Below are 22,504 nucleotides of genomic sequence, written 5' to 3' on the forward strand. Positions count from 1 at the left end.
CTAAGATTAAAATGGAAATTCAGGATATACAATATAAAAGACAGTCTTTTCATTTATATTTTGAGAGTTCATATTTTAAGGGAACACGATACCTAAAAAAAAAATGATCAAAATGTCGAAATTTTTTATTGGCTCATTTGTATGCTTATACTCTTCTTCACATTACACTAAAATATTAAAGCTGTATCTGTATTATTTCAAAAGTTATTAAGTTTTTATTTGTAATGACAAGAATTTAAAAGGACCTGAACCTTTACAAATGGCCTTTAGAAACTTGGAATTTCCAAAATAGCATCACAATCCAAAGAAATATTGAATTATTTAATTCTTTTTAGCAGAGAATTGTGGCCTTCTGATAAATATTTTTGGTGCTTTTATCAGGAAGCTTTGGCCAATGATAAAACACTAAGTTTACATCAAACACATATAAAAACACCAATAAATGGAGAAATGTGTTCTCAATGTAATGCCAATTTATCAACGACTGGCATCAGATGAACATCTTCAACCTTGCACAAGGTGTTTGACACAGAATTCAAACGAAAATCTTCATAGTGTTGTGGTGAATAGCATATAAGCCAGTTAACAGCTCTGCTACCCGAGCAATTGTTTTGGTATCATGGTTTAGTTAGTGAACTGCGAACCACAAGGTCCCAGGTTCTATCCTTCGCGCATCGCAATCGGCTACAGTGTAATATGAAGTAAGTGCTCAAACGAAATTTCTATTTCACTGTGTTGAGCCCGAATTGCAGTTGCAGTTTCTGAGTTCAATGTAGGGATATCTAAATCATTAGAAAGTTTTCAGGTTGAAAATAACATTCCTCTGAACAAACAATTAAGAGATTTAGAAATGTGGAGGGATTATAGGCGGATGTATCAGAGAAAAAAAAATCTGCTGTGTATAAATCAGTTCAGAAAAAATTAAGCGTGATTGTGAAAATATGGAATACTATAATTTTAAAAAAGAAGGACTAGCATACAAACCTGGATGCTTCTGAATCATGTGTTCAATAAATTTTAACCACCAGGTATATTAATTTATTTTTAAAAAATCTAGATATTTTGTCGGTTTCATACAGCTGTTTTTCTCGATCAGGTTTCTTTTTACTGCAATATAACGAGTATTTAAATCTTTATAAAGTATCTTGTATTGAAGATAAGTGTTTTAAATTTTGTATATATATTTTAAATTATATAATTTTTATGATTATCCAAAATATTTGCTTGAGAAAAGAGCAAATATATTTTTATTCACAAATCAAATCTTTAAATGTATTTTTCTCCATGTTCTGTTTGTCTTCCTCTTCTTGTTTTTAAAATGATAAGGCCTTTTTCCTAAATACGATAGAGTTTTAAATTTTGTCTACAAGTTCATCATTATGTATTTAATAAAAGTGTGCATGGAATAAACATTCACTTGATTAGTTTTTTTTTTAAATATCAGAGTTAATATGATGTGCTGCTCCCTATTTTTTACCATATATAATAGTAAAAATTTTATATTAAAATAAGTACTGAATATATCTTATAATTCATGCACACTTTTGTGTAATATATTCTAGTGAATATATATAAAAAAAGTCTGAAGCAAAAATATTCATATTTAAAAAAATAGTAGCAAATTTAAAAATTTGAATTTTTTTAAAATAAATTGAAATTTTATCTAAGCAGGTAGATTAAAATTGTTTCTTTCTTTTCAGAGTATATTTATTTCAATGCTCACATAAACTACTATGAAACTTTTTTTTGTTTAATGCTTAAATCTTAAAAAAAAGTTGTAAAGGTACCGTGTCCCTTTAATTGTTTATGACTATTTCTTTAAATTCTCCATGTAATTATTAGAATGCGTTTATTTAGTTTAATTAATGAGAGTTCATTTTAATTCACTGGACAAATGTGTGTATTAATAAAAGTACATAAACATGTTACTCTAATAATAACGTTGAAATTTAGTTCAAAAAGTTTAATTTTCGCAAGATATATAGAAGGCAGGAAATGCGAGAAATTGCGTAACTGACGACAAGAGAAAAACCCAAGAACTCAATGCAATAAATATGCACACTTCCTTTGAATCTTAACACAGCATTCAATGCATAAAGAAACTAAATTCTGAACTGACAACATTCAAAAAGTTTTAATTGCATGCCATCACAAACATATATCAAAGCACGGTTACATCGCTCTCTTGTCTTCGAAGAAAAAAGAAAAATGATGAATAATAAATTTTCAGACATCAGAATCAGCATTTCAATTTAAAATCCTGAAGCAACTAGTAATGCGATAATACACCTACGCTGGCATGTCTGCGTTTCTCAGAACTGCGCCAAATAACGATAAAATAAAAATTCTTCATCAAAACCATTGTAAATATGACTAATATTTACTGTGATCATTCTTATTTACTTAACCGTTGGCAAGATGATCATCATTATTTCTTAGCAGAAACACTGATGACTTAACATCATCGGAAGACAAATAACTTTAGTCCGATGTCGCTCAGCAAACATGAGTAATTTGTTTTAGATAAGCTTATCGGTTCTTTTTAAATTTCATTTGAATTTCTTTTTGGATATTTTTTTTCAGATATTGAGTGGCTACCAAGTGGTGAAATGATCAAATACAAATACCGATAAAAAATGAGTTAATGATATAACTGTCTAACAGAACAAATGAATGACATATTCTATGCTACAGAATTCATACTAACATAGATTCGGAGATAGTTTTTTTTAAAAAAAAATTCCGAAACGTCTGCAATAAATATATTCCAAATATTGAATTGATAGGAAGCAACTGATAGGAAAATATAAGCACCCTAATTGTATACAGTATCAATTTAATTTATCAGATTGCCATTCTGTCTTAAGCTTCTGATGATGAGCCGATAAGCTATGGTTAACTTGGAAACGGACGCTTGAAGAACACGCAATTTCACTTACAAATCATACTAAATATGAAGCTGCTTCGTATAGAGCAAGATTTTAAAAATGCACCTTGCTACATGCTAAATTTCCGATGGAGATGTTTAATTTAGTTTAAAGTCCGACAGAGCTAATTGCATACTATATTGTATAAAATTTTACGTGTTTTATTTCTCATAGCATGTTGACTATAAAAACATTTCGATCAAATATGTTTGCATGTTTTTTTTATAGCATGTTGATTACAAAAACGTTTCGATCAAATATTTTATGCATGTTTTGATTTTTTTATAGCATGTTGATTACAAAAACGTTTCGATCAAATATTTTATGCATGTTTTGATTTTTTTATAGCATGTTGATTACAAAAACGTTTCGATCAAATATTTTATGCATGTTTTGATTTTTTTATAGCATGTTGATTACAAAAACGTTTCGATCAAATATTTTATGCATGTTTTGATTTTTTTATAGCATGTTGATTACAAAAACGTTTCGATCAAATATTTTATGCATGTTTTGATTTTTTTATAGCATGTTGATTACAAAAACGTTTCGATCAAATATTTTATGCATGTTTTGATTTTTTTATAGCATGTTGATTACAAAAACGTTTCGATCAAATATTTTATGCATGTTTTGATTTTTTTATAGCATGTTGATTACAAAAACGTTTCGATCAAATATTTTATGCATGTTTTGATTTTTTTATAGCATGTTGATTACAAAAACGTTTCGATCAAATATTTTATGCATGTTTTGATTTTTTTATAGCATGTTGATTACAAAAACGTTTCGATCAAATATTTTATGCATGTTTTGATTTTTTTATAGCATGTTGATTACAAAAACGTTTCGATCAAATATTTTATGCATGTTTTGATTTTTTTATAGCATGTTGATTACAAAAACGTTTCGATCAAATATTTTATGCATGTTTTATTTCTCATAGTATGTTGATTACAAAAAAAAAAGTTTCGATCAAATATTTTTTTTTAACTAACCAATATCAAGGGAAAGTCGTCTGACCCAGTGACATGCTGCCATGCATCCGGTGCACGGGTATGTCCTACTTCCACCTCGAGTCTGACGATGAATCCAAATAAAGCAAAAGGAAGGATTGTTTGAGGTCAGTAGTTATGGCAACAGCGAGCGTCCAAGGTGAGAGGTCACAGGTCAGATGATTGCTAAGCGTTCTTGCACAATGTTTTAAGAACCTGAAACGTGCTCGTTTGATTTCAAAAAGTTTTTAGGTGTGATAAATTCTTGGATGGTGACCAACCATTGGGTATTCAAATAATAATTTTCTTTAACATGAAGACAGACTGATTTGAATTCATATCTATATTGAATTTTGTTTCTAAATTAAATATGTAAAGGGCAAGAATTTTAAGAAAAAAACACCTGCCGGTTTTTCATTATTTATTTACTGATATCCCATTTTTAAGTAATGCTTTCGCCCACTGGAGACGAAGTTAATAAAACTGAGTAATTGGAAATTCTGTTATACATATTATTTCATGTAATTTGGTACACATTATCTTTGGTACATATTATCTTTGTAATTGGTACATATTATCTCATGTAAATACATAACGTAGCAAACTGGTGCAAATGATAATTTTGTACATAAGAAAAAAAATAAAGCTAATTTTCGGAAGATAAAAAATAAAGCAACATAACTGGAATCAATTCGAAAATTGGTATCAAATTACTCAGATAAAGGTTTTCTTAGGCAAATTCCTCTTTTCTTGAAAAAGCTAATAAAGATGCGTGATTTTAGAATTCTAGCGAAACCAACAACTTCTATGCTACTGTATTTAGCTTCATGTCCAACTAAAGACATTTTATTACAGTAAGAATATGCCTCTTCAAAACCCATCAAAGTCGTCACATATGCAACTGATCTTCAATTAAATCAGTTCGATCCTACAATCTTTCTACAGCATAAGTAGTTCATCAAAACACTTCGCGTTCATGGTTAAAACGGTAGTTCTAAAAAATGATACATGACTTTTGACACTTATTTACAAATAAGCAACAAAAAAAATTGACCTATATCCTAAGGTTCGGTCCATTATTCATAATGGATTTATAAAATAAAATTCCTATAACTATTTTTAAAAAATACAATATAAATTAGATCCTCAAATTTTATGAATGATACCTGATCAGAGAAAATTTTAGTATCTCGCCACTGGATTGAAAAGTTTTTCATGCTACCAAGTATACATTTATAGAAAAAAATATCCAAAATGAAGCATTAGTAAATCATAAATGAAAAAATCATTAAGTAGGATGAGTCTTGGCGACTTTTCGCAATACCAAAATTATGCAATACTGGAGGTTGAGATCACAATTTATGAAGCCATTTATCTACTTATTGTCATGAATCGCTTCCGTAAATGGTGCTAGTTAATCAAATTAGTGCTTCTAGTTAATTGTAAAATATTTATAAATAAATCTATGTTGCATAATAATCCTTTAGCTCTTTTAGGTTGTTGAGTAAATTATTTTAGAGTAAATATTTTTAAGCCCAAAACTTTTCTTAAAAGCTAGTCGAAGGCATAGTATTAAAAGAATTCAAATTAGTGCAATGCAAACAGGATATGTCAGAAAACTTTGACAATGATTTTTTTTATCTGATTCGCCAACTAGATTATAAGATTGATAAGTGTAAGATAATACTTTAATAAAAAAAATTTGATGACATGTCTAGATATAAAAGCTGATATGTCAAATCCAATTTCCAAGTATTTAGTTTTGTGTCGTTCTTACTTGAAGACATAGCAAGTAAAGGCAATTTTAAATTGATTAATCACTATAGAACTCGAAATAACGTCAATATGTTTAAAGTAAGACTTTCAATAAATCTTTCGTCAAGAAAAAGAATAACCCTTTTGGAATTCTGACAAAATGCTAAATGAAAATGCTGACACTAAAAGAAGGAAAAATCAAAGATAACGGATATATTATTTAAATGCTATTAATCGCAACATATTTTTGAATAAAATTATAAATAAGAGGTAAAATTTGGTATAAGAAGACGACAATGAAAATTTAACATCTTGGGCAGTCAAGAATTCATTTCAAATATAATATAATTGACAAATCTGTTAGTCGTACGTTTAACAGCTGCTAAGGTGTGGTTCAGTTTAAAAGGCGTAATACTGGAATATATGAAAATTCGAATGTTGCTTAGAAAAATTATACTAAAAATTACGTGGATAAATATATTGACATATAAGAACGTAATCAATACTATTTATTCGAATATCGGATTAAGATTTCATTTTCTAAACTACTTTTAATTAGTTTAGCATTTATCAGATAATTGTCCCAATAAATATACCAAGCATATGTTAAAACCTTATGACAGTTTAAAAGATGCAAGTTATTTTATAAAGTTTTATAGATACAGTTGTAATTTCATTCGCAACTATTAATGAATAGCAAAATTTTCTTTCTTCGCTAGAGTAAGGTTCAATTTTTTTTCATAAAGTCTATACGAAAGAAAACACTATTTTAATTGTTAAAACTAAAAATATTCTCGATTAGTTAAATCTTTGCAAATAATAAAGATGAAAGTGCACGTCTGTAGCGCAGTTATGTACAGCTCATAAAGATCGGTTATGACAAGAGATTATATTTCCGGAATGATTAACACAGATTATATTTCAAATTAAAAATGAAGCGAGAGTATATCAAGTCGACATATTTTTATTTCGAAACACGCAACTGGTGTTGCCAATTTTTAAAGGATAAACTTGCGAAAACAAAAATAATAATATAAAGATATAGCTGCAACACGTCTTATGTGTGTATGTCATGGCGGTCTACAGATCAGATCGTCTGACCTAAAAACGGATAAGAAGGTGAAAAAGCGCACTTTGGAAGGATTTTTATTGTTATTATTATTTTTTTTTTTTACTGAAATGTAAAAGAAATTGATTTTTTTTTTCTCATCATAATTTCCGAATATACTGCAACACAAAAATAATTTTTACATGTCTTAAAATTTATATATATCTATTCAATTAAAAAAAATTTTATCGTATAATTTTTAAAGAATATTTTAAAAACATTTCATAATATATCTCATTACTGAAACGAAACTCAAATCGTTTTCATTGTTGCCATTAATATTTCTTCCCCCCTTCTTTCCGCCATTGCTGATAATCAAAATAAGAACATTCGACTCCATTTTCTTCATGTTGAATAAATTTCAGTACAAAGCATGCTTTCAATAAACCATGGTGAAAAAAATTAAAAAGTGTGTCCATTTTTTTAAACATTGTTGTTCTTGACTGCAATATAATTGAATGTATAAAGATATAGAAAAAATAAATGAAATATACAGAACAATGTATTTCCCTAATTTATGGAACGCTATAAAGATTCTAAAATAATATGAATTATATGCATTGAAGTTTAAAAACATATCACAGAAAATGCACATATAAAATATGTCAATGAATTTTTTTGTAATCATTAATCTTGACTAATTTAAGTTAATGCGTGTCTGATTAAATGCAAATTAAATATTACAACTGATTCAAAATTACTGTTCTTATTTCTATGGCAAACAACGAAAATGAATATAAAATTTTTAATGAATGACAATAATGTGCAAAAGTAAAATGATAATACTCACAGTTTCGAAAAATTTCAATATTCCAGAAGGCGTTTTTAGAAACCCTGTGTTCAAAATAATCGCCGTAGCTGAGGAAGTTGTTGTGGTCCTCGTGACTGTCACAGAGTGCGACATCTTTGGCATCTAACAAAAATTAAATTAAATTTCAATTGTTTCAAATTTGCGTAGCTGTCAACTGGCGTTTTGCGCTTGAGCGGGAAAATGGGATGGGCTGCAGTGAATGAGAGAACGTTCTTCTGTTTACATCCGAGGCGTGAAAAAAGCGTCGCCCACGAGAAGTAATTCTTTTCAGGGTTGTTATAACGTGGGAAAAGTCGCCAATTTTGTGCCAAAGTTTCGATGTTCAAGGGAAATCTTCATCCACTGCTTTCTTAATTTCATTTGTTGAAATAGTAAAATCCGATTTAGAAGCGAGTGCAATAGTTTCGCTTTCGGTTACTTAAGCATAAGATTATTCCTTATCAGGTTTCGCTTTAAAAATTATTCCAACTGCATTCATTGATTAATTATATATTTCTGGAGAATACATTAAAACGAAAGTGAAATTAAATACAGAAAATTAAAATCAAATATTATTTTTTTTTTGTCTTTTTTCCCCCCAGCCGCATTATGCAACTGAAAAGCAATGTATATCCTTATGTATCACAAAATAATAGTTTAAAATATTATCTTTTTTATTTAATTAATTTGTTAAAGAAACTGCTTCTAGTAAATTTTAAAATATTTCGCATTTGCGAAATTAGTCACTAGTTCAGAGATATAGTTATCGATTACTAACAAAGGTTGAGATAATGCAGAATTTTCGGGTCTCAGTCCTTGTTGCTAGGTTAGCAACAAGATATTTATTTAGTACACTATTTTCTTGTTATTTGTAAAAGTTAGAAAAAAGTGAAGGAGGTAAAAGCATTTTCTTATATATATAAACATTATTAGAAGTAAAAAGAATTTAACTGGATTTAATTTTGGAAGTTTGATTTCTATATCTTTTGTTTCATCTTTTACTTTACTTTACAATGTGTGTTAAATTTCTAAAACCAAGATAAACAAACATGTTTCCATTTGTATATAAATTCTATACAGGATCAAAATTTATTAGTCATACTTGTCAGGTTAAACTTTTTAGGAGCTTTTAAAAAATGCAAATCTCAAGGCCCCTTTTCCCCTTTGAGCATTTTAAACCAGTTTTTTTTCGATGTTAGTTTAATTTTTATATAAATAGTTTTAAGTTGTCAATTTTAACAAACTGAATTAGCAAAATGCTTAATTTCAGATACCCTCATTTTTTTTTAAAAAAAAGCTAGTTTCAGTATATTGCGAATAAAAAACACACCGCACAATTGAAATTAAAGGTAATTTTAAACAAAATGATAAAAAAAAGGATAACTCTTTTCTAAATACAAATTAATTAATATTTAAAAATACGATCAAATATTTTTCAAAATTATGATGCAGCACAATTTTTTAAATTTATAAAATAACAAATTATAAAGGTTACAACAGGCAATTAATTAAGATTATTCCTAGAATAAAACTCCAAAATTAATTTTGTCATTCTTTATTTTAATTTGAATGGCTACGAAAGTATGACCTTTATAATTAATTAAAGCACAAAAAAAATAATTTTAAAAATACTACAAAAAATCTCAAACTTCGGATCTTATTAAAATTGATAGAGATTTAAGCATTTATCTATTTAATAATGTGATCCTGAACTTGTAGTCGTTTTCAAAGCATAAACCAAACAATTAAATGAAAAAATTATGGTAAAAATATCTTTAGAATTACTTGAAGGATTACTCAAAATTTAATCCACTTAAATCGAATACATTTATTAGTTTTTTTTTATTTCATTGTTTTTATGTTTGGAATAATTACAATCACATGACATATAATGTTTGTTTGTTTTTTCGTTGGTGGTTTGTTACTTGATTTTCCATTGTTGGTTATATTTTACTTTCCACGGCTTTATAAATTCAATTTATAATTTGCTCATTACATAAATAATATAGAATTTCAAATTAGTTTCTTCTTTCAAAAAGAGAGATAGATAGATAGAGAGAGAGAGAGAATTTAAAGACATGCTCTACTATCAATAGATTTCACTTTAATCAAAAGATTTTTAAAGCGAAAAGTTCAAGAAAACTGAAAGAAAATCATTCATTTATTTTCTTTACTTATGCTTGTAAAACAAACCAATAAATAAATCTTTAAAACATTTTAAAAAAATTGAATCCGCTGGATTTTAGATTTTTATTAATCTCTCGCTTTTTTTTAAATGTCACAACATTGTTATAAATAAGTATTTGAAAAGTAAAGAGACAAAAATAGAATTTCTTAACTAGATTTTCGCCTTCTTCTGGAGTCATCATAGCTGGATGCTTTAAAGTTGAGACTTTTCTGGGAAAACACTCAAATCTAAAAGAATAACGAAATAAATTTAATATGTTGGTAACAGCTGTTTTACTCTGGAAAGATAAAATACTAAAAATAAAAAGGCATTGAATTCTTCCAAATAATGACATTGCTTTTCAAAACACCTGCACATGGTAGTGACGTAATAGTTACGGCATGCTGAGTTCATGCTTTCTTTTTAGTTTCATTGGTATCTAATAAAAGAAAGAAAAAGAAGACCACAGCAGTCTTATTCTATATATTGATCGTAAATATTTAGCCTTTATTTTTGTTTCCAAAAAGAAAAAGGTATCCTGCTATTCATTCCAAATTTATTCTCTAATTACTCTAAGACTACAAAACAAATATCCTAAAATTATCACATCCTGTATGGGAAAAAAAACATTGTCGACGAAATGATTTTCGAGGTAGATTTAATAACTTTAGTTAAGAAAAAAATTTTCAAGTTTAAAATAGACTTTCCCGTATTATATTTTTTGGTTCTTTATTTATTTTTTATTTTATAATCCTTGATGCCTAATTATCAAAAGACCTATCAATCCTATAGAAAGTTTTTTCTTCTAATTTAAAGGACGTCTATTACTTCATAAACATTACTAAATTATTTTGTTTTAAATTAATTTATATTGTATATGTCGCCTCTATTAAAGTATAGTTTGAGTATAGTTTATATATATGAAAGAAAACTAGAATAAAAAATTAGGATAAAATAAATTTAATAAATTTAGTTAACAAGAAGTCCCGTATTATATTTCTTTGTTTCTTCTTTTTTTTAAATTCTTGTTACCTAATTATCAAAAGACTTATCAATCCTATAGAAAGTTTTTTTATACTTAAAGAACCTTTATTACTTAATAAAAATTGCTAAATTATTTTGCTTTAAGGTAATTTATATATGTATGCCTTCCCTATTAAAGAATAGTTTGATTATATATAAGAAAAAAAAAATTGAAATAAAAAATAAAACAACGGCGATCATTTATACAGCAATCTAACGCAAAAATAACTATACTTTTATCATAGAAATATAAGGCTCTTTTTTAATTCCTTCTACCACTCTTCAGGCAGATTACCGCCTGGGAAAGATTGCCCGCCAACTGAGAGGGCTTCAAAATAGAGGGAAATAAAGGTAACCTTCTTCGGCATGGGTCAATAACCGCTGAGATGAGGGAGAAAGAGGGGCAAATTTGCAGGCTGCAAAAGTGGCAAAAGTCAAAACCGTACTCATTTACTTCTGGACTCCGATTAAGCCTCACATTCCCGTAAAATCTAATATTTAACTCACTTAACAAAGAAAAAATTATTGATTTTTTTGTTTTATTTATTTATTTTTCATCTGGATGTGCCTCATATACGCTATGGTTATTTAAACGTAGGTCGCGTCTACATTTAAAGCTTTGAAAAATAATAACTGAAAAGCAAAAATGATCAAATTCTCTACATCTTTCTGATTCTACCATATTGGAAAGTAAAAATAGTTCAGAAAATCTTCTTATCTTAAAGGAAAATTAACTAAACTTCCTGAACAATTGAGATGGATTTTAATGTTTTTATTTATTATTAATCAAGTACAAATGCAAAGTTCAAATTTTGATACGCATCAGTTTCCATTAAGCACGCTAAAAACATTCTAATGCTGACTGCATCTAAAATTAATTATTATATGCTAAAGCATAATAAAATTTGTATTTATTCGTACTTTTTCTTTTTTCACCAGATTTTCTCTCATTTTTTCCATTTTTTTTTTCAATGATTTTTATGTTTTGAAATAAGGTTGTAAGAATTTTTTTTTCCTGGGTAAAAAGTGATTTTGGAATTAAAAGAAGAATAAAAACCTTTCGCTTAACATTGATTTATACCACTTAAAGAAGCAAATAATTTTAAATTCACGCTCCAAAAAAACAAACAAAAAATTATTATCACTTTATTGTGCTCTTCAAATGTATGGCATTAGTATAAAACTAATTAAAATTTAGAAGTTTCTCATTTTTATAATATTTTATGTTTTCTTTTCTTATATTTCAATCTAATAAAACGCGATTTTCATGATTTTTTTTCCCTTTAAACATCCCTAATTTTATCAGATTATTATTTTATTCTATATAATGAGAAGTTACTTTTGTTTAAACTATGTATTTCTACATTTACAAATAAATTAACCTTCTAATAACCTAACGATTTATATTATTTATGTTGTTTAAGAATATATGGCTTATATTGCACATATACTTTACAAAAAGCGAATCTCTGAATATAACTAATTCTAATCACATTAAAAATCTAAACATGCCGTTTCAACTTTCTCTTTATTTCCCTGAATTAGTACTCATCCCTAAATAAACGGGTATTAAATCTAATAACAATGCTTTAACCTTGGATTAAAGCCCAGAGTGTTAGGTATGGTAGGTTATTAATCTGCTAACACCTTTTTGCTTTACGATATGATACATTGCATTTCAGTGATTAATTATTGACAGATAACTCAAGCATGCAAGCCACAGATTACTTTTCATTTTAGAAATTACATATATTCTCCGAATTATTTAAAACGCGCTTTCTTATTAAGTTTGGAACGGTAGTTGAACCCTCTGTTTTTTTAAAATTAAAAAAAAAATCCTTCATTCGCTAACAATAATTATTTCATTCAGAATGGATTAGTTAATAGTTAGTGATGCATTAGAAGATTACTTAATTGCGTTGAGTTTTAGTTCGTTGATTTAATAATTAAATCCATTTGTCATTGCGTATAAACCTTAGAGAAAGGGAAAGCTGATTATTTTAACTCTATTTTCATTTTTAACTGAAGTTATTTTTTAAATATTTATACATTAGATGGCATTTTAAAATTAAGATCTGTGTATCTAGAATACTTGCATTATAAGTGCAGATTGACCTGATGCTGAATTGTCCGAGATATTACGGACAAGGTAGGTCTCAATTCATGAATTTTGACAGTTATTACTTGATTTATAACTAACCAAAACCTAAAACATCAATAATCCTATTAAATAATGTATAAAAATTTCCTCAGAAACAGATTAATGAGTGTAAAATGAATGAAACGCGTCATGTTTTTTAAATATCTATGAACAAAGAAAATCAAGTATTTTTTTTATTACTAGCCACTCAGACATTAAAGTTAAGAGCATTAAACACAATATAGTTTCTATAAATGAATAACTTTTGCAATTTGGTCAGTTGAATAATAATCTAAACTTTTGTTCAAAATGATAAAGGACCATGATTTGATTCTTTGAAATCTATTTACAGCATTTCATTCTCAGAAATAAATATTTTATTGTTTCTTATAATTTTTAAAGAATCTAACTGCTTAAAACGATCATTAATCTAGAGATATCAGCTTTAAAATATTATTCGCACATAAAAAAAATTACACGATTTAAATTATTTTTTCATTTGGCCGTTTATTTATTTACATTGACAAATTTCGAATTCCCTGTCCATTACACACATGAAATCCATTATAGATTCATATGATCCTCTTCCACTTGCTAATCAAATTTCATTAAAAAAATCGAAAAATTCACCTTATTTCAGCATGTTAATGGCTTGGTATACGTCAAATAAATGTTTCTTGACATATGTTTTATTTTAGAAATAGAAAGAGCACATGAACTGAAAATCATGCAAAATAAAATCCCTTTACTAGCATCTCATACATGGAGCCTTCACAAGGAAGTATATCCTGTCATCGTTGATGGGACAGTTAAACAATCGCAAATCTTGTATCAACAGAGGAACCAAGAACCTCCATATTCATATGGTAAACTCTTGTTTCTGTGTTCAAGTTGCCTCCAATCCGCCAGATTGGCACAGTACAAGATGCTATTAATTGGATGGAACATTTTTAACATATATTTCAGTCGGTTTTTGAAGCATGTGAATATGGCGAAGCGATTTATTCTTATAATTATTTTGAAACAGATGCATACTAATATATTGTGCATACTAATATGCACAATAATGCATACTAATATATTTACATTATACACATTACATACTGTCTTTACATATTTTATATTTCAATTTAAATAAATATTGAATTTGTTGCTCAACTTAAATGAATGTATTTGATATTGATTACTTCTACAAAATATACAAATATTTTTTACTAACTTTTTTGATAGTAAACATAATAATTTATTTCCTAAAACTTTTATTATTTTTATTATTATTTTTTCCTTTTTACGACTACAAGAGAACGTTTTTATGTACATAAGAGGAATTTTTTCCCCCTATTAGGTCATTCCACTTCTATTGTGTTACTCAAAAAGAGAAAGTAATGACATCTAGTACTAAAGACAAAGAAAGATAGAAATAACCATAGAAACAAAAAATGTTAATAATTCAAACTTAGCAAATGCAGTCATTTGTTGATACGTCGAACTCATAAACCCATACAAATTTTACGCGAAAATGTGACAGCTGAATACACTTAAAATACAATGGCAATACACTTATTAAAAGGCGATAAGTTGCCAAATCTAGAGATCGTTCTGTCGTCATCTATTCGGAGAGTTTCGTCTCAACCGGCCAAAGTTGCCAAAGTGCTCGCTCTGTGACGTCATTACCGGAAGTAGTGACATCTGAGAACCAGGAGAAAAAGGAAAAAATCGATATATTTTCACACATGATGATAGAAGTGTTCGTCTTTCTTTTTAAATATTTCACTTCCCGCATCAGATTTAAATTAACAAGTGACATTTCTTTCTTTTTTTATAAATGAAATGTTGTTTACACTCTTAACAGAAAACTTGTATCTTATCTATTTTCCTTTTTTTTGTTAGTCATATCTAAGAGGAATTGCTAAAAATGGATGAGGAATCTCCTAAAAATGATAAGGAGTGCCTGAGTTGGTGAAGAAGAATTTATCATTTTTTTTTATGCCATGATAATTCGTGTAGTACTCAGTTAATAACTTAAAAAATTAAAGAACAAATAAGTTGAAACGTAGCTTGTTTTGAATAAGATAATTGTTTGCACTTGAACAATTTTTCTTTCGAGAAACACACATTCATATAAAAACAAGGTATTTTTGGGAAGAATGTTTGCATTGAAATGATTAAAAAATTTTCAGAATATCTCTGTTGTGAATATGATTTTTTTCAGACAGTGTGCTTTTTATTTATCATTTCTGATCTCCTTTTATAAGCGAGATCCATAAATGCTTCATCATCTTCCCTATTAATCTATTTCAATATATCAATGAAGGATATATAGCGAGTTACAGATCCGCAAATTTTTATCTCAATTGTGGTTCTAGTGTGTAGATATTGCCGTATTGAAGAAAGACATTCGAATCTCCATGGCCGAATGGTCATGGCCCTGGTCTCATGGTCAATAGACCTTGAGTTTGAATCCCACTAAAGACAATCGGATTCATAGTATGTGTAAATATCTAATTCATTGATTTTATGTTTTCCTTTATTTCATGTTCCAGAAGATATTGGACATTTCTTTAGTTTACCAGACAAGTGTTCTGAACTTTTCTTACTGTCTCCAGAAAAGTATTCTGGAACTTTCCCTGCTTGAATAAAAGCAGAAGATTTGTCAGTCACTGTATTCTCAGTTCTGAGTTGAGTTAATAAATTAGTTTAGCTTTACTTCTTGTGTGCGTCATTGAGTTCCACACTAGACAATATAGTGTTTCATGCGTGCTATAACTCTATTTTATATTCATACGTTAAAAACTTTGTACTGGTGTTTTTTTTGTTTTTGTTTTTTTTGTATTGCTTTCAAAGAATTTTTCTAAAAAAATGAAGACGGTCTGAATGATTACTAAACAGTTAATATGAATGTTCTCTTTTGAAATGGACCAATAATACATGCAGCTATCTACAAGTGTATGTAAGAATACTTATTCTAATGTGACTCTTTGATTTCTTATTGGCTTTTTTTAATAATGTAAACTGGTGCGAGCGACGCAGCAAACTTCTTCTCTTTCTGCCTCTATGTTTGCTTTCTCCTATCCCTTTAATAATGGTACCTCGGCTCAGTATTTTTTTTAAAAAAAAAACTGTCGATAATTAATCCCTTAAAGAATCGCTTGTATTATTTTTTATTGCAACAATTTGATATCATATAAATTTTTTTGAAGAAAATTCACTCTCGGCAAAATATACCGTACTTGAAAAGTTTTCTCCACGTCTCTATTTAAACTTTAAAACACACACACACAAAAATATGTAATCCAATTATTTCAATTTAAAAGACGATCAACTGAAGAAGCTGTTTCATTTCGTTTACTGTTTGTTTTAGACCTTTAAGAAAAAATTTTAATGTTTATGATTTTTAAAAATATGTACTAATTTTTGGCAACAATCCGTCATTTCCCTCCTTTACTTAGGTTTTATCTTGCAAAACAATTCGATAAAAATACTTTATTGACAGAATCAATGTTTGTTTTTAATAAATTGCCAATAATCTTATTAATTATATCTATAATATAGTGAAAGTGTCCCGCTTCATCTTAATTTTTTTTTCTTTCAAAGAACTTTGATTTTCACGATCGCAGATCTAACAGCTCAAAAGTTATCAAGACGTTAATGTGATTTTTACAGTAAAAAAGCAATAAAAATCTACTTTCTCTACCGAATTTACAGTAATTTAATAATTTACTACAAATTGAGCTGCGTCTATTTATTTAAGAAATGCTACAGTATATAATGTAATAAACTTTTCTGTATCGCTAGATATAATTTTTATACTTGTGATTTAATTTTTTGGAACGGTTTCTTATTGTTTCACGAGTACCGTTGCTCTCTTTTTGTATCGAAATCATGGATTGGCCATTTTGTCTCCTTCCTCAAGACCCCTCGTGGCGTGGAATGACTGAAAATCTAAGTAAACTGCTCGGTCAGCCCTTAGAATTATCATACTAACGATGTCTTTATTCGCTAATCTGAGATACTAAAAGGTCACCATGTACTTTTCAAGGTATAAAATCCTGCTTAGTTTATAATTGAATGTAAAAAAAAAGATAGGAAAGAAAACATTTTTATTCATTTGCATTGCTTACCATTTTAACCACACAATCATTAAAAAGGGAAAAAAATAGAAAAGAAAACCTTTTCTCTCATTTGCATTTTTACTTTTCAGTCAATGGAAGAAAGGGATAAAATGTCTTTATTTACTTATTATTTATTCCTCTTTCACAAATAGCTAGCTCTCTTGAAATATTCGAGATTAAATTACTTTATTATATTTTAAAATTAGTCGTTCAAATGGTTTTCCGTTAATACTGGTTATGCTTAATTTTAGATAAATGTTTTAAATATAACTGCAAATCCATGATTCCCTCAAATTGTCTGACATTAAAGTCGTGTTATTTTAATTGTGTTAGTTAAATTTTATTTATTGTGTACATGAACCGTTCTAAGAGAGACAGTCTCATAATAGCGCTATTGAAAGCGTAAATATCGAGTTCACCTATCTGCTGAATTTTTATCAAAGCGATATGATAACCGCTTTTTTATTGGCTTGAAAACTGGAGAGATATTAAACAAAATTCTTTTTCCTGAACTTTCAACATTATAAGAAAATCATGTAATTAAATGCCTGACGAAACAATGAAATGATTTAAATTTCATAGTAACAATGCAATTAATTTTTGAAATATTGATTGCATTGTTATTCTGCATTGATATATTTGAAAATTTTGGCAAAAAAAAAAAAAAAAAAAAAAAAATGTTAAAATTCAATGATTTCAATGAAGAGATAATATTCTGGGTGTGGAGATAATGTAAAAATAATCTTCATGCTATAATACTGAATGGCTATGAAATAACTTTTCCTGTTTAGAGGATTGAGAGCAAAAATTAAACAATGGAATGGAATGAAATTTCATTTGCATACTGTGGAAGGCAAAGAGAAATGAATTCCGAAAAAAAACAGTTGCTAATGTAATATTTCATTTGCAAATGTAAGATCAGCGCAATGAAAATGTAATTCTAATGTAGATTAATAAAAGGACATTATTCATGAATTTAAAATTGCACGTCATTCATTTCTGTATGCTCATTTTTATCCTTAGAACATTAATACGATTTTCCATTATCGATATTACTGATTTCATTCAGACAGCACCGAACTTTCTAACTTCCGATAGTACCTAACTTTATACTTTGTTTTTATTGCGAGATATATTTGGGCTAATTTTTTATCGGCCCCATTCCTTTGACAATTTGTATATTGAATTGGGTTTATTTCCATTAATTAGTTTAGTGTCAAATCACTTCGATTAAAGAAGATTATTTTATGATTACCCAGCATTTCAAAAAATTTCTGAAAAAATGCTTGACAAAATTATGTTAAAATCCTAATTAGGCAACAAAATTAATTAACATTTTAAAAATCGCCGTACTGTGCATACTGTGAATCTCTGAAGTAGATTATTATGAATATGTAATACAATTTTCCTGCCAAGATAATTCACGGATGAAAAGAAATTAAATTATTCGTAATGAATGCTGAATATATGTCTGATCAATGACTTTTAGCATTGGTGTCAAACTTGCTATATACTGGTGATTTGACGATTTATATGGCAACAACAAAAAAAAATTCAGAATAATGCTGGAATTTTTACCTTTTTTTAAAAAAAAAGAACCGAGACCTAAAGATTCTTCAAGAAAATTCCATGTTCCTATTAAAAAACCTATATAAGAACTAAAAGCTGAAGTAATTCAATTCATTCTGTAGCGAATTGCGAGGATAGAACCTGGGACCTTGTGGTTCGCAGCCCAGTAACATGACCATGAAACAAAAGCAATTGCTCGGGTGGCGTAGCTGTTAACTGGCTTATAAGCTTTCACCACAATTCCCTGTTTGGAGTGATGATCGCCGAGCGAGGTTTTAGGTTATATTCTGTGCACTATTGCTGTGTTCTGTTTGCTTGTAATTGTGGGTTTTTATAAATATTGTTCCTAATGTACGCTTCAACTGTTTATCTATGTAATTATTTATTTTTTCTGCCTGCACTTCGTGTTTTCCGTAGAATAAAACGTCGATCTTCATTATTAACATGTTGGACTTTTTTTTTACCATGCACTCACCGGTAATAGTTTTTTTTTTTTTGTTACATTTTATTGGTGATTTCCGTAACAGGAATTTTGGCCACATTTTATAGTTGAACTGCTGGCTCTTTGCGCAAACAGTAAAACATATACACTAATTGCTTTATAATAATTATAGAATGGACTTATATATGTGCCAGGAGAATAAGAATTTATGGAAAATTATTTTGTAAGTCGATTATTCTAAAATCTAGAAATAACGAATACATCAATCTATGAGCGGATTTTTTTAAAATAAAAAAATGAAATGAAATGACAAAAGAATGAATGAACGAAGAAAGAAAAAAATGATAAACATAGTTGTTTTATAATGCTAATGAAAAAATTAAGAAATTTGATCAATATATGTATATTAATTTTTAAAACCATATTCTATTAAAATTAAAGACTAAAAAATAATTTATTAATTATACTTTCCAATACTTCAAATAATAAATAAATAATTTGATTGGTGAAAAAAATATTGTTAGAAATATTTCTCGAAAAATTTTTTTATATTGTTTATTTTTTTTCCTAAATTCAATTTCGAATTGAAATAAGCAAGAGAAGGAGAAAGCAATATGCATTGTAGATATATTCGGCTTCAAATTGAAATAAGCAATAGTAGAAGAAGGAATGAACTTCGTACTGCAGTTTAATGTATGTATTCTATTACATGAATTTATATTAAGAATACTACACAACTATTAGAACAATACGTACAAAACAACAAGTTATAACAAGAACAAGATACAAGATTTATACAAGAATGTATCTAATGAATAGAAAAAAAAATTGCCAAGCATTTTTTACTGGTACATAAATATTGTATCTTGATATGAGACAGAGAGAGCTGTGTTCCATCCGTAATATATAGTTTTAATATATATTATTCTTATATTTCCATATATTTCATTTTATCTCTAAAATTGTTTCATTTGTTCTTCTTAAAAGTCATTGATACAAGTTCAAGATTAAATAATTTGAATCGAAAGAAGGTATATAATAATCGAAGGAATTTTACGAGATCCTTCTGCATAAACTATTTCATCTTTCTTCCCTCTGTAGATTCTGCACATTAAGGAAGAAAGGAAAAAATTTAGGAAATAATTTTTTTCCCTTCCATATTGCTTTAAAAAAATTCTGAAATTCTCATTTTCCGAATTTTTAAGAGTCCCTGAAAAAAAAAGTGAAAATTTTCTGAAATTGAAAAAGTAGATATTCTTTAATAAATTGTATGTTTAATATTTATATGTCTGTTTCTTCACTTACCCGACCTGTTGTTATGAAAATTGAACGTAAAAGTTCCCTGATTTCAAGTAACCAACACACTGAATTTTTTAATCTTTTTTTCACTTTTCAAAAGTTAAATGCTGGAATGATTTAGACCAGTAATTTTCTATTTCTTGTGAGCGTCTTTTTATGTGGACAAAAAATGACAAAAAAAGAACTAAAATTAGCAATAAACATACGGAACCTTATTGATTTAAATAAAAATTTTAAAAAAATACATTCTTTTAATATAAAAAATGGAACTCTTAAAAATAGGCGAATACTTATAAGTATCACAAAATATATTTTGCTTTTCAGTTTTAAAATTTGAAAACTAAGTTCTCTAAGGTTAAAAAGATGAAAAGTAAAATCCAAACCTTCCTTTTCTCCAAAAGCATTGGAGTGAAGGAAGGTTTTATATCGCAAGTAAAATTCCAAAAACTGAAACATTTAAAACTATAGCATTTAACTATTTATTACTACAAATACTGTTGTGTGTTATAACTAAACAGAGCTGCTCTTTACAAATTAACTGGCATTAATTTTTAGCTTAGTTTCTTTAGTAAGTATCACAAATATTCGAGATTCAAACGAAGAATAGTCAATTAAGGATGAACTTTTAAACAGTTTGATATTTTTTTTTTCCTTTGTGTATACACAGTAAAGTTTTTGTGTTCTATCAAGACTGCATGATCTCAGCAGATTAATATGAAATAACAATGAATTCGTTATGCGCAGAAAGCAATTAATCTGAAAAACATTTCTCAAGGATTCTTTTGAATATGTAATAAAAACACAAACAGAGCTCGTGTATAGGCACTAAGAAAATACAACCCTCCTCCTTCCACACAAAATTTATTTCGCAGAATAATTTTAATCTCTAATTTAACTAAATTTTCTTGCAATATTTAAATGTATTAACATTTTACAACATTAAATGTTTTGAAGAATTGTGTAATAAATTGGAATTTTTATGATCTAGTTATCATCAGTAACACATTTACAACACTGAAATTCCTATTTTTTAAACATTATTATTATTAAGGATCTCTTGGAACATCAATTAACTGGCAAAAAAAATGCTTAAAATCCTAAAAACTAGATATTTATAGCTTTGAAGCATTACTTAGAAAAAGTATCACCGTCGATAACGTAGCACTGAAATTATTTCAAATCTATCTTAATTGTCTGAAATCTAATATTTCATTTTCTGAACGATTATATACTATATAATCGAATATAAAATAGTAATTCAGTTATAAAAATCTATACACCACACTTATATTATTAATAATCTAATTTTTCTTTCTAATGTTGCTTAATTTATTGACTTTATCCTTATAAGATTAAATTAAAAATCAATTATTCTTTTAAAATCTGCTTAGCTTGTATTAAATAAAGTATTAAAAATATTTAATAAGTAAAACTAAATATACTTACGATGTAATCTAAACTATACCGTGACCGAAATCCAAAATTAAGCACTGTTTGCCTGTAGAAAACTTTTATCTGAATCTGGGATCAATAGGTACACATAAAAAAGTTTCTGTTTGAATGTTTACAAGAAACTGAGATTATATAAAACATTTGGCAGGGGAGGGAATTCGTCATTCGTAAATTCAGCTGCTACGACATTTTGTTAAGTCTCGAATAGACTATTTTTATTTTGATTACGTCGAAGCTAGATGGAACTGAGTTAATTATCAGTTAATTTTGTCAGCAATTTCCCTATCACATGTCAGCAAACTGTAAACTTTATTTCCGTCCTCAGTTGTTTATGTTTATGATGAACAGAAAACTAAAAAAACATTTCATTTGTTAATGTTTTTAATGTTTAAAGCATTTTCTAGTTTAAATGTTTGATGATAAATTCTGATACCTTCGAAAACTAAAGTATTTTCTTAAAAAGAATAAATAATGATGATAAATATATTCTGTAAGTTGTAAAGAAACGATTTGATACAAAATTTATAAATTTTGATATTTAATCTTTAACAAAATATTGTAATGAAATTAATAAAAAAATAGTTAAATACTTGAACTGTAGTAAAAAGTTTTTATTTTAATACTACAATACAATAAACTTTATTAATACTGTTTTAAGCCCACATTTTTACTTACTAATCATTTTAATTTTAGAAAAAAAATGAGAAAATTAATTCTTTTAATAT

At 27.6% G+C, this 22,504-nt stretch overlaps 1 protein-coding gene across 1 annotated transcript in view; it reads right to left on the reverse strand.

The window, feature by feature from the left end:
- LOC129963921 (uncharacterized) overlaps positions 1 to 21,853 on the reverse strand; it is a 45,195-nt gene extending 23,342 nt beyond the window's left edge. The window contains exons 1-3 of the mRNA XM_056078515.1: positions 21,774 to 21,853; positions 9,915 to 9,990; positions 7,576 to 7,698 (exon numbers count right to left, since the gene is read on the reverse strand). Coding sequence (XP_055934490.1) covers positions 7,576 to 7,698; positions 9,915 to 9,944 — 153 coding nt within the window. The 5' untranslated portion in view covers positions 9,945 to 9,990; positions 21,774 to 21,853. The remainder of the gene's footprint in view (positions 1 to 7,575; positions 7,699 to 9,914; positions 9,991 to 21,773) is intronic.
- Positions 21,854 to 22,504: the final 651 nt, after the last annotated feature.

Source organism: Argiope bruennichi, chromosome 3 (assembly GCF_947563725.1).
Source record: "Argiope bruennichi chromosome 3, qqArgBrue1.1, whole genome shotgun sequence".
NCBI classification, from domain to species: Eukaryota; Metazoa; Arthropoda; class Arachnida; order Araneae; family Araneidae; genus Argiope; species Argiope bruennichi.